Genomic DNA, 14244 nt, shown 5'->3' with positions numbered 1-14244 from the left:
TTACTGTACTTTCTCACTTTGCATTGTAAAGCACTGCACAAACTGTTGGTGCTTTATAAATCCTGTAAAATAACACACAATACTGAATGTCCTTTAGGATTTACATCTACTTTAAATAGCATCCAATGTCATGCCTACTACCCTAACGTCCAGGTCCACCTTCATAACTGTGTCTTTTAAAACCATTCTGTGTGACCAATCTCTCTATTAAAATATTTTTGCTAATAAATCAAACTTTTTTGGAATAAATATAATAAAAGTAGAACTTTGTAGATTTTATGTCTTTTCAGTTATTACTGTGAGCTTATAATTTCCCCCATATATCTTTGAACTATGGTTAAAATGACCCACTTTACTGCCGTGTTATAATTGTGAATAATTCATTTATCATCATTTGTATGTGTAAGGTGACATGTCTAATAGAATTAGCAGATGGTATGTGTCCGAAGCAGTAGTTTATATAAATAGACATAGATGAGTGTGGTGGCACACAGCCGGATTATGTGGACTGCATTTTAATTGGCTTGTGTTTTTCTGTTTCTCTTCTCAGTCCTCCCCAAGGAGATGTAAAGGCCGGTTCCAGCACCCTTCCACCCGTGAAATCAAAAGCCACCTTTATTGAAGCCGACAAGTACTTTCTACCATTTGAGCTTGCATGCCAGTCTAAGTGCCCCCGCATTGTGAGCACATCTCTGGACTGTTTGCAGGTTTGTCCTTTGTTCTTTTTCAGACCTCCCAATTAGCTGCTTTGTATCCTAATAAATAGACCCTGCATTATCTTTCTATTTTCAATCTGTTGCAGTAACTGACAGTAAAGATGATTTGAATGGTGTGGGCTAATGCATTGAAAAGTAGAAAATTTTGAATTTTATCCTTTCTTTCTATAAACATGAAGATGTAGTCCCGGTTCACACTACCACGACTTGTCAGGCGACTTGGTCGCCTGACAAGTTGTGCTCCATTCTGTGCTATGGGAACCGTTCGGATAGGAGCGACTCAAGTCGCTCCGACTTAGAAAATAGTTCCTGCACTACTTTTGACCGAAGTCGGAGCAACTTGCATTGACTTCCATTATGTGAAGTCCATGCAAGTCGCGCCGAAGACGCGGTGCACGACGACTTCACTAGTCGCCCCCAAAGTCGTGTCGCCATAGTGTGAACCGACTCGTATAGTCATGGTATTCATGCTGGAAAGGTGGTCATGTGTTTTGCTTCATGTTTCAGTGAAACGATGTACAAAATGCATTATTTTCAACAGGACATATTCCAACCAGTACATTGCATTGTGGTGTCATGAAAATATTCCTGCATTTCTCATGTGTGGTGCAGAACGCACAATGATGTTTGTGACCTGTGTAAAAAGGATCCTGATGGCACACTTGGGCAATGTTGTTGGTGATTTTGAAATTTTAACATCAGCTTTCATCCACAATACTTTGCCATCTCTGCTTTCATTTGGCCACCCAAGTGATAGAAATGCTAGTTAAGTGTGTGCCATCAATTTACAGTCCTAATTTTAATTGGTCATTGGCAGCTGGGAAATGTTTGAGGGACAATTTATACCAGTGCATTTTAGCACAGCTGTAAAACACAGATCAACAAAAGGACATCTGAAAAACAATAATTTCCACTATGTCCTGTTCACACCATATTGTTGCGTTGCGCTGAAATGCAAAAATTATGTCAACAGACGTCAAAGTGGACGTCAGCGCGTGTTAAAACGCAACTTAAATGGATGGAAATGTACATGCATTTTAGCGCAAGTCAGTGTGAATTGGCACTAAAACTGTAAGTAGTAGAGTGCTGTGGTTAAAAGCTAATGGAAAGCTCCAAAATTGCCAAATATGGGCAGAATAACAGTACATATTCTTTACTGCAAGGTTGGCAATCTGAATTCAAGGAGAAGTGTGGGATTCTAAAAAAAAAAAACAAACATACTCCCCTCCATACTACAGCTGTCCCCCGCTGGCTGTAATCCCGGGAGCTGAGCGATTACATGACCACTGATTGCTCAGTTCTTTGCACCTCCAGTGCCCACTGGAGTGGCGGGCAGGGGCTGGAGTGGCTGGCTCAGGCTCTTGGTGGCGTGACGATCAGGTATCTGGTTTTAACACTACTTTTTTGCCAGGATTGCTGCAGAATCGACACTGATGACAGTCGACAGCAGGCTTTAGGCTCAGTTCACATTGGTGCGATGCAGGAAACCCTGCAAATCCAGTGCGGAGTTCCCGAATCTCACCAGCCTCACAGGCAGTTCACACTGCCATATGCGAACCACTGGGAGTGTCAATACAAAGTTAATGATACCCCAGATCGGTTCGCATATTGCAGTGCGAACTGTCAATTCGGACAGGAATCGGATCACATAGCTGTGAACAACTATGCAATCTGATTCTGGTGCGGACCAAAAAAAAGGGTCCTACACATCTTTGGTCTGAATGCAATGCAAATTCAGCCATACAATCTGTATGGCTGAATTTGCATCGCACGGACGTGCAGTGCGAGTCACATGCAATGTCTTCCATTGCACCAATGTAAACTGAGCCTTAGCCCACTGTCGGCTGATTCTGAGTCACAGTAAAACCACTTGTAAGTGCACTCCTGTGACACAAGAAGTATGTTTATATTCTTTACCTATGTAAATAAAGTATCCAACAAAGCGATTCAGTACAAAACAGTGGTAGCATCATGCAAAGTGTAGGATACAATACAGTAAGAAGACATGCAGAATATGTACATAAAGTCCAAAGTGCAAAAGTACTAAATAAATTTAAATATAACTTACCAGATGCCAATAAAGACATAATCTATGAACATGAAGAGCTTTATCCAGTGCCAATGTGGTAACCCATTACGTCCCCGCACTACTATACTGCTGGTAGCCAGCCACCGTATATGTTCAGTCGGATACCTAATTTTTAGGGAAGGAGAAGAGAGATTTAGATGAGCACAAGGGATACAAAAAATGGCATAGAGATGGAAAGGGGTAGGAAAGAAAAGAAAAGGAAAAAAACATACTATGCTAGGGAGTGCATATTTAAAGGAGGGGCAGAAAGAAGTCCATCCCCAGAACAGGTTTCCAATAGGGCTTTGCCCTCTTCAGAGTAAACGAACATGTTTCAGTGGAACCGTGTTTTGTTATATTGTTCCTGACAGTTCTGTGCAGTAAGGACTAAATCTTCCTCTGGCAGTAATCACGTTTAGACAGGCTGGTTTACCCAAGTCAATCAATGGATCAACTTGGGTACAGTCAGCCTGCTCCATACATGGATCGAAATGTGTCCATTCCTTGCTGAAGCGGCCAAACTTTAATCCATGTATGGCTGGCTTTAAAAAACAGATCTGATGATCTCATCTGTGAGTTGATAAAGAGAATTTTAATTCAAAGTAAACCATGAAGACCTCTCCAGTATCATATACTTATGTTTCTTTTGTTCCCCTACCACTCCTCTTACCTGCTGGGAGTAGAAGAAAAGTTCTGAGTAAGCTGTGAGCCTCTAGAGCAGGTGTCTCCAAACTGCGGCCCGGGGGTAGGATGTGGCCCTTTGCTTGCCTTTATCCAGCCCTTGGGGCACTTTTTCCTTCCACTGATAAAAGACACTGCTTCCCACTGACCCCAACAATGGGGCAATGTTCCTGCTTTTGACACCGATAGGGCACTATTAATCCCACTGACACCAACAATGGGGCACTTTACCACCCACTGAAACCAACAATGGGGCACTATTCCAGCCACTGACACCAACGATGGGTCACCATTTCTCCCACTGTCACCAACAATGGGGCACCAATAATCCCACTGATAAGAATGACGGGGTACTATTTCTCCCACTGACACCAATGATGGGGCACTGTTCCTCCTACTGACACCAGCAATAGGGCACTATTCCTCCCACTAAGATGCATTGTTTAATCCCACGGATGCCAGGATCGTTTCTACACCCAATGCCCACAGTTCGGCTCCCCTAAAATCTCGAGGACAGTAAACTTGCCCTTTGTTTTGAAAGTTGAGACCAACTGGTGTAGAGTATGGATTGCCACACACAAGGACAATGGATTTCCCTTGTAAATGCACTATATGCCTCAGTGTGGGGGGATTAGTTAAAGCATTCATGCTTAATCCATCCTCCAGTGTTTTTCTGTATATCAAGCAGTAGAGTCAGCACACCTGAGGAATAACTCCTAGAGTTTCAATTATTTTCAGCCAGACTTAGACTTGCCAAGAAGGATGGGATGGATAAAGCACAATGATAGGGCAGCGCCACTTCACGGGAATGTGAGCCTACAATTAACCCTAAAAGCAGTGTTTTTAAAAGATTAGCAAAAAGTGGTGAATTACAGTTAACAAATCACATTCACAATGTTTGAGTAGACTACAAACTCATTTTAAAGTAATAAAATAGACTCTAGATGTGTTTGCATTTGTTTTGCATGCATGGAAGATGGTAATTATCACCTCATAATATTTCAGTTTTCACACTTCGGTTCAAATAACATAACAATAACTTTTTCTTTCCTCTCCCTTTCTTCAGAAACTTATTGCTTATGGGCACTTGACAGGCAATGCACCTGATAGCACAACACCTGGCAAAAAACTAATTGACAGAATTATTGAAACTATATGTGGCTGCTTCCAAGGACCCCAGACTGATGAGGATGTCCAGTTACAAATTATAAAGGTAGCTTAAACCTGCAAATTTATGTTGTGAGAATCCGATATGTCATGAGAATTGCTGCTTGAAAATGTTATAATTTCCTGCTGATTGAAAAATGCCACCTCATTGCCTTTACTTTGCAGAGCATTGAGAAACGAAAATTATACCGTATTCATCAATAGTACAACTTTTTTTGTAGGACTGTCCCTGCAGAGCAGAATTGTACACTGTACTCCGTGTTTAATTACCTTTCTTTGGTTATAGGTTTATAAGTCTTTTGATGATGCTGCATTTATTATCAAAGAGAAACTCCATGGAGCAGGCAAAATCATTTACTAAGCTACTAACGCTGTCCTAAAAATATTGCAAGTGTGCAAGAGTAAACATTTCATTAGTTGAAGGATAAGTTCGCCTTGCAGGTTAAAAAATGTGCATTTGTTTTTTTTTTTTTGGAGCCATGCAGTACACCAGCGAGCAGCAGATTGTGGGTGTAATGCCAGGCTCCTGCATACTGTCTGTGTAGCTGTCTGCCCACACCTCGGATATGGGCAGGCAGTTACTGGATATCATGAAGCTCAATGACCTACCTGGAGTGCTCATCAGTCCTTTGTAGTTAATTGATTCACAGAGATCTGTAAATGAATGACGCCCCGCACAACCACACTATTTTTGAATTGTGACGGTGGGGGGGGGGGGGGGGGGGATCCCTGGCCAGCTGTCACAGGTAGGGGGGGGGGGGGAGAATCTGGAGAATAGCGGGCAGATCTTGAACATAATACCTGTTACACCCTAAATATGGGTGTAACGTCTTCAGAAGGATGAACCTATCCTTTAAGGAAAGCTATAGTAATGTAAAAACAAGCACTCTCTGCTGCCAGGTACACCAGAGTTTGCATTGTTCCTGGCAGAAGCTATACAGTTTTTACTGTATACAGAGCAAAGATTCTGGTTTCAATACGCTAAAAGTATTTCTCTATCGCTCATTGACAGACGTAGTCTTCTTGATTCTCAAGAGCTGGGTTATGTTGTCTCCGCAGGAGTAGGACTAGGCAGAAAGACAAAACGTTCTGGCTCCACCTTAGGGGCAGTCCCTGAGGGTATATCCTCCCTCTCTCTGCTACAGGGAATCAGTTTTTTTCTGTCTAGTCAGGAGTAAGGACCTAAGTTCCTTGCTGGGATCTTTTGGTCCTGGCAAGACTTTTTTCTTTAAGAAAAAGACATTTTTTAGGTAGTTTTCTCCAGTGTTTTTTCCTGTGAGATCTTCAAGCAAAAATGCCGGACTGGGCGACACTTGTGGTCACCCCAGCCGGCCTACGAGCACGCGCAGACCATGGCATTGCGCTTGGTCGGCCGCGACACATTCAAGTAAGTATGCGGGGCCGGGCGACGGGCTGGATGTTGAGATCCAGTGGTCACCCCGGTTTCTGGCTACGAGTGCGTGCAGACCAGAGCTCCGCGCTAGGTCGGCCGCGACGGAGTCCCAGTGGAGGGACTGACCTTGCGAGTTAAAAGTCTCGCTTGGACGCCAGGAACCAGAGAGTCGAGGCGTCCGGAGTGGTCCACAAACCCCCACCCCGGTGGAGAGAGTATTGTGAAGAGAGGGTGCCTGTCGGTTCGGTATGGTGAGTAAACGTTCCCTTTTTTCCTCGTTATGAGGCAGTATGTATTATGGGCCCCTCCATATATGGTCAGTATATATCTGATACTTACAAGTCCCCCTTGTAATACAGCATGTGTTTGTGGGAAGTGGACTTGGTTTAAGAGCTAACACTCTACCCAGCAGACTGTAACATTACAGCAGACATAGGAGGTATAATCCTACCTTATGTGTAGTGTATCTCCTGTAGATCCATATATCGCCTCTTAGCAGAGATGCAGGTGGATGTGCTGGGAAAACGATTTCGGCGGTCCGCCGCCATTTTGCCGTAGACCAAATGCATGTATGTCCTCAGGTCACGCCGGCCGCCATGTTTTTGGAGTCTTATGTCTCTTCTATGGGGGCGGCCATGTTTTGTGAGCCCAGCTACCTCGTGGAGAGCTGGGAACGCCGGAAGGCGTACACAGGGGGCGGAGCCACGTCCTTCTACCCGGGAAAAAGCAAACAGCTCCTTCCAGTCTGTGTAAGACAGACGCTGACTGCAGTTGGTTGGAAACTGCACTGCATCGGTTGGTGAGCCTTGGGGGTCCCTCTCTCTCTCTGTGGGATCGAGAAGCAGGTACTCTGAGGGGTGCTATTGCGCTAGGGGGAGACACACAAAAAAAAAAAAAAAAAAAAAGAAAAAGTTTTTTTGTTTGCTGGCAAAGGTGTCCTGAATTAACATGGACCCTGCCACTCATGTATCTCCTCCGGATCCCCTCGAGGGGTCTGCGGGATCCTCCAGCACCCCATTGACAATTGAATCATTGTCAGCTATTATGGAAACTTTTGTGTCCCGGGTGGAAGTGGCTTGTCAGGGACAGGGCGCAAGAAAGCGACCCCCGCCTAACCCCATATTATCTGAAACCTCGGATTCAGACTCTGAGCCCATTTCTGCAGTTGCAGGTACTTCATCTGGGATTGGTGTCTCGGGTCCTGTCTCTTCAGACAGTGAGGAGGATGTTTCGGCATCCGCCATAGCCCGAGAGGAAGCGTTGATAAACGCACTCATTGTATCTGTTCAAGAGACCTTAAGGTTACAGGGTATTCCATCGGAAATAGCTGAAACTGAAATCCCTTTTGGGACTAAAAAACGCATCAAAGTGGCGAAGGTTTTTCCATTGCCCAAATGTTTTGGCAATCCAATCGAAGAAGAATGGCGTCTGCCAAAACGCACTTTTACTATTTCTAAACGCATTGACAGGCGTTATCCGTTTGAGGAAACCCTTATTAAGAAATGGACAGAACCACCTGTGGTGGATTCACCAATTGCTAGATTGAATAAAGCCACGGTTATTCCTTTAGAAGACGCTCCGTCTTTTAAAGATCCAGTGGATCGCAAGATAGAAGCTATGTCTCGCACCATGTTTTCCTTGATTGGATCAGCTTTCAGACCTATAATAGCTATTGGTCTGGTTTCGCAGGCTGTAACTGAATGGACCAAGTGGTTACGCCGGGACTTAGAAGAGGTCCCTCAGGCGGTATCAGATTTGTTGGAACAAATGATACAGGGGTTACAGTTTGTGTGTGATGCGGCGTTAGACGCCACTCCATTATTGGCGCGAGCATCAGTCTCAGCAGTGGTTCTCAGGCGTACACTGTGGCTAAAAGGTTGGTTAGCCGACCAAGGTTCCAAAAAAGCATTGGCTAATATCCCCTTTTCAGGAGAGCGTCTATTTGGAGCCAACTTATATGAGATCATTAAAGATCTCACGGGTGGAAAGAGCACCTTTTTACCGCAAAATTTTAAAGGTAGAGGAACTCGTCAAAGACGAGGGCCTTCTTTTTCTGCTCACAAGAGGTTTTTTCGTCCCGCGGGTGAAAAAACTAAGTCCTCCAAAGCTCCTGCAGGAGGCGTCAGGGGTCGTTGGTCGGGCAAGCAAAAGCCCGCCCCCTCCAGACCTGAAGATAAACCATCCAAAGCCTGAAGGTGCGCCCCCACCCATAACTGGGGTGGGGGGACGTCTTCGCCGGTTCCCGGATCCATGGCTTTCCAGAATCCCGGACAAATGGGTTTGCGAAGTCATAAGGTCAGGGTACAAGATCGAGTTTCGATCTCTCCCACCGGCGCGATTCTTCCCTTCCAATATCCGACTATCCTCAGATCATTTAGAAGATCTGCGGAGAGCAGTCACAGATTTACTACAACAAGGAGTGGTAGTCCACGTTCCTTGGACAGAACGGTTTCAAGGGTTTTATTCAAACCTATTTACAATACCCAGGAAAGAGGGCAAAGTGCGTCCAATTCTGGACTTAAGAGCACTCAATTCTTTTGTCAACATAAGAAGATTCAGAATGGAGTCCATTCGCACAGTAGCAGCCTTCCTGCATCCAGGGGATGTCTTAGCGTCCATAGACATCAAGGACGTCTATCTTCACATTCCCATTTTCGCAGGACATCAGCGGTTTCTACGCTTTTCCGTAGAAGAGAACCACTATCAGTTTGTGGCGTTACCTTTCGGTCTCGCCACGGCTCCGCGGGTCTTCACGAAGGTGTTGGCCCCAATGTTGGCACTTCTGCGCCAAAGAGGCATATCGATCCTTGGTTACCTAGACGATCTTCTGCTTCATGCAGAGTCTCCTCAGACCTTGCTACAAAACATAGAAATTACTATGATTTCTTTACAGGAATTCGGGTGGCTGGTGAACCAGCAAAAGTCATTTCTGGTTCCCACCCAGAGGCTCGAATATCTGGGTCTAATTTTAGACACAGTCAAGACAAGAGTTTTTCTTCCGGTAGGGAAACTCCGAAAGATTCAATCAGCAGTCCAGTTGTTACTGTCCAACAGCTGGTCTTCCCTTCGGACTTGCATGAGGGTTCTGGGGTTGATGGTGGCTTCGTTCGAAGCAGTCCCATTTGCCCAGTCCCATACCCGAATTCTTCAGCAAGAGATTCTTCTCAGATGGAATCGGAATCCGGAATCCCTGGACAATCAGATCCGATTGAGCAAACAGACCAGAGAGTCTCTGGTCTGGTGGCTTCTGTCTCCGATGCTCAGCCAGGGAAAGTCATTTCTGCCAATATATTGGACGATAGTGACCACGGATGCCAGTCTATCCGGATGGGGAGGAATTCTCGGTCAGTTATCTGTCCAGGGACTTTGGTCCCCGGAAGAATCCAGGTTACCGATAAATGTATTGGAACTGAGAGCGATCAGACTTTGTCTGATTCACTGGACCGAGCAGCTCCAGGGCAGCCCGGTTCGGATCCAGTCGGACAATGCCACGGCCGTGGCTTATGTCAATCACCAGGGGGGCACCAAGAGTGTCCGATCGGCCAAAGAAGTGGCTTGCATTCTTCGCTGGGCGGAACGATTTGTTCCAGCAATCTCTGCGGTGTTCATTCCGGGGGTGGAGAATTGGCAGGCAGATTATCTCAGCCGTCAGACCCTGGATCAGGGGGAATGGTCCCTCCATCCAGACGTTTTCCACCAGTTGTGCCTACGGTGGGGCACCCCGGATGTGGATCTGTTGGCATCACGATTCAACAGGAAAGTTCAGAGATTCGTGGCTCGCTCCCGCGATCCTCTAGCAGAAACCGCAGACGCACTGATCGCCCCGTGGGGGCAATACCAGCTAATATATGCCTTCCCTCCTCTCGCGTTACTGCCAAGACTTCTTCGCAGGATAGAGGAGGAAGGAATTCCAGTAATCCTGGTAGCTCCGGACTGGCCTCGTCGAGCTTGGTACGCCGACATGGTCAGACTGGTGGCGGACGTCCCGTGGAGACTTCCTCTCAGGGAGGATCTACTGTCTCAGGGACCGATCTTCCATCCTGCTTTACGATCGCTGGCTTTAACGGCCTGGCTATTGAGACCCAGGTGCTGAAGGACAAAGGTTTGTCAGCTTCAGTTATTCCTACTCTAGTTGAAGCAAGGAAAGCGACTTCCAGGAAGATTTATCATCGCACATGGAAGTCCTACATTGCATGGTGTGAACCTTTGGGGTTCCGTCCTCGGTCTTATTCGATTAGTCGAATATTAGCTTTTCTGCAACAAGGGGTTGAGCAGAAACTGGCCTTGAGTACTATCAAGGGTCAGGTCTCAGCGTTAGCTATCTTCTTTCAGAAGCCTTTGGCTACTCATTCCTTGGTGCGGAATTTCATCCAGGGGGTGCGACATCTGGCTCCGCCAGTGCACGCGCCGTTACCCCCCTGGGATCTTAATTTAGTGTTGTCGGTTCTTCAGAAACCTCCCTTTGAAGATATTAGGGAGATTCCTCTACCTACGTTGTCCCAGAAGGTGGCCTTCTTGGTGGCTATTACTTCTGCACGCAGGGTGTCAGAACTGGCCGCATTATCTTGTCGTTCACCATATCTGGTGGTTCATAGAGATAAGGTGGTTCTTCGTCCGAATCCATCCTTCCTACCTAAAGTGGTTTCAGAATTTCATCTGAATGAAGAAATTGTATTACCTTCCCTGTGTCCTAAGCCCAGTCATCCTCGGGAGTTTGCTTTACACTCCTTGGATGTGGTCCGGGCGATCAGGGTATACTTGAAAACGACAGACTCGTTTCGCAAGACGGATTCACTTTTTGTGATCCCAGATGGACCCAAAAAGGGGTTGCCTGCATCTGCCGCGACCATTTCCAGATGGATCAGACAGACGGTAGTACAGGCTTATTCTATTAAGGGTCGGGAGCCCCCGTTCCCTGTTAAGGCGCACTCCACTCGGGCACTTAGTGCGTCATGGGCCTTTCGCCATCAGGCGTCAGTGGTCCAGGTGTGCAAGGCGGCTACCTGGTCGTCGGTGCATACCTTTACTAAACATTATAAAGTTGATGTAATGGCATCGTCTGATGCCTCGTTTGGCCGCAAGGTTTTGCAGGCCGCAATTTGAGGAGACCAGTGGTCTACCTCGAGGGTTTTTTCCGTTGGAAAATTTTTTCTTTAGTCTCATTCTTTGTTTATAATGAGCCTTTAAAACTTCTAGTTTGGCACCGGTTGGGCCTTCTAGATTGGATTTGATTTTGTCAATCCCACCCCTCATTTGTGGCACTGCTTCTGGATGTCCCAGCTCTTGAGAATCAAGAAGACTACGTCTGTCAATGAGCGATAGAGAAAAATGGATTTTTGTAAGATCTTACCGTAAAATCCTTTTCTCTTAAGCTCATTGACAGACGTAGTACCCGCCCCTCTATCATTGAGTTGGGTTGGGTTAAATTCTCTGTACTGCTTTAAAACAGAACTGATTCCCTGTAGCAGAGAGAGGGAGGATATACCCTCAGGGACTGCCCCTAAGGTGGAGCCAGAACGTTTTGTCTTTCTGCCTAGTCCTACTCCTGCGGAGACAACATAACCCAGCTCTTGAGAATCAAGAAGACTACGTCTGTCAATGAGCTTAAGAGAAAAGGATTTTACGGTAAGATCTTACAAAAATCCATTTTTTTTTCATCCAATCAGCATTATTGCAATAATGTGGCGCTTTTTCCACTGCATGGAACCGAACGGTTCGGCTCGCTTTTGTGCTTTTCCACTGCTGGTACCGCATGGTACGGTGTAGGAACGGTTCGGTACGGTATGGCGCCGCTTTTCCACTGCATGGAACCGAACGGTACGGCTCTCAAAAACCGTACCTACTCGATTGGGCTTCCAAGAGGTACCATACCCGGTACCATATCCCACAATCCTTTGCATGCAGTCACTACTAGCCACTGATTGGTCAGAGAATCCCACCCACCCCATTGTTATCCCACCCACTTAACTTTAGTACTACTTTAGTGGAAAAGCAAACCATACCGTACCGTACCGAACCGTTCCAACACCGTACCATGCGGTACCAGCAGTGGAAAAGCAAACCGGGCCAAGCAGGGCCGAGTAGAGCCGAGCCGGTACTTGCAGTGGAAAAGTGCCATTAGTGTGGCTATGCATACACCCTAGTCTGACAGAACTCCTCATCTTTGCTGCCTGTATGTTTATTTCAGTGTGACCTATATTACCTCCAGAAATGTATCATATGCAGTTGACAAGTGTAGGGAGCAAAGAAGAACATTGGCTTAAACAAGGTACACACTATAAGTTTTTTTCATGCCAGCAGGCTACACATAAAAACCATACAGATCGCAGTACTAACAAACGATGTTAGTGAGGCGATCTCCACCACTGAGCGATCATATTCTGACAGGGGCACTGCCAGAATACCCTAATCGGCGCTCGCTCAGCCATTTGCTGCAAGCGCTGATTGCATGCTGGTTTTCCTGCATGCTTGCTCGACAGAAGCTGGTCGTGAGACTGGCTTCTGTCGGACAGAAAGCTGTACACAAGGGCCAAGTCAGCCGATTTCTGCCGAACCGACCGTTTTTAGATCATTTTCAGCTCGTATGTACCCAGCCTAAATCCAGAAAATAGGAAAAAACAGCAGTCTATACCACAATTAAAAGTACACTATAGCAATTTGTTCCAGACAATTGTGCTTTATCAGAAGGGAGAAGAAAGTCAGCACTAAAATGAATATGAAAAAAGCAGCTAACAAGGTCAATATACATAAATCTTCAACAATAACACATACTATTGCTGCATCAAAAGCAAAACGTGTCAATGATTTAATGAATCTCCCATGTGCATTTTATCATACCACATTCAGTGTGATAAGAAAAGTTTATACCAAAATATAATGTGAAATCTTCCACCACCTTTGATTAATGAAACTGGCCTCCACAGCGTGATTGCCACCAACCACCAGAAATAATGCAAACTTCACCAGAAGAAGTTGCTGCACAATAATGAGCAGAAAAGAGCGCTTGATAATGTATGTGCAGTTCCCTTTAAGATGGCTCCAGCCTTTGGCCAGCACATCTGAATACTCAACTAAAGGCTGTAGTGTCCTCCAACTACTATGCAGAAAAAGCTCACACACCAAAGCAGAATAGAGCAGAGTTTTTCAACCGGGGTGCCGTAAAGGGTCCTCAGGAGTGCAGCAGCCACATCCCAGTCTGAGCACTACTTTGTGTTAACTCCTGTGCACTGCGACTCTGCGAGGAGAGCGAGAGCACAGAGTGCACGGCTCTCCCCTCCTCCTCCCTGCAGCTATGTGAACTATTGCTGGCAAAGCAGAAAGCCACGCAGGCCGCCAGTGTCCTACCAGCTGATGACATCATCGGTTGTTAAGGACATGTCGGGCGGCACTACAACTTTATGCTTTGCCGGCAATAGTTGACATAGCTGTTCAAATAGCTTCAGGGAGGAGGAGAGAGCCGTGCAGGCTGCTCTTTCTCTCTCTCTCTTCGCAGTGCACGGGAGATAATACAACTAGCCCTCTCATCCCAATGTGCAGGATTTCACTATTGCTCCCATCTCCTCCCCACACTACTCCTGTACAGGCAGCAGAAATTGTTGGTTTGGGGAGGGGGGGGGGGGTGGAGTGAGCATTTGTACTAAGAGGGGGAATTTTGGGGGGGGGGTGTTAGGGCAGGGTTTTTGCTAGAAGTAGGGATTTGGGAGCAGGAAGGTTTGTGCTAGGAGGGGGAATTGGTGGGAGCTTTGTGCTAGAAGGTGGGGGGGGCTGGATTTTGTTGGGGTTGTGCTAAGAGAGGGAAATGGGGGGGGGGGATTGGAATGGGGTTTATGCTAGGAGTGGGGATTTGGAAGCAGGGGGTTTGTGCTAGGAGGGGTTATTGTGGGGGGGTGGGGGTCGTCCTAGGAGAAGGAATTTAGGTGGGTAAGATTGTGCTAGGAGGGTGGTTTTGTGTTAGTTTGGGGGGGGGGGGGTGGGGGGTTATGCTAGAAGGGAGAATTTGAAGAATTAAGGCTACTTCACTCCAGATGCAGTGAGGTAACGTGCAAAATCGTACATTTTCCTGTACTGCACAAAAATGTGCTGCCTTTTGCAGCTGCACGTGGGTGCCGTTATTTCTGAATGACACCCCTTTGCATCTAGCAAATGCATGTACATCTGCGCTCATTAATAAATGCAACATGCGTGAACACAAAAAAAGCATGTGCTTGGCGCACCTCCTG

General features: G+C 46.3%; 1 protein-coding gene across 1 annotated transcript in view; it reads left to right on the top strand.

The window, feature by feature from the left end:
• ARFGEF1 (ARF guanine nucleotide exchange factor 1) overlaps positions 1 to 14244 on the top strand; it is a 319100-nt gene that overhangs the window by 144676 nt on the left and 160180 nt on the right. The window contains exons 3-4 of the mRNA XM_082258428.1: positions 551 to 707; positions 4532 to 4678. Of these exons, the coding sequence (XP_082114554.1) occupies positions 551 to 707; positions 4532 to 4678 (304 nt within the window). The remainder of the gene's footprint in view (positions 1 to 550; positions 708 to 4531; positions 4679 to 14244) is intronic.

This window comes from Pelophylax lessonae (genome assembly GCF_965119305.1).
Source record: "Pelophylax lessonae genome assembly, chromosome: 5".
Taxonomy (NCBI): domain Eukaryota; kingdom Metazoa; phylum Chordata; class Amphibia; order Anura; family Ranidae; genus Pelophylax; species Pelophylax lessonae.
The sequence above is the reverse complement of the archived record's forward strand: the minus strand, read 5'-3'. Positions and strand labels throughout refer to the sequence as shown.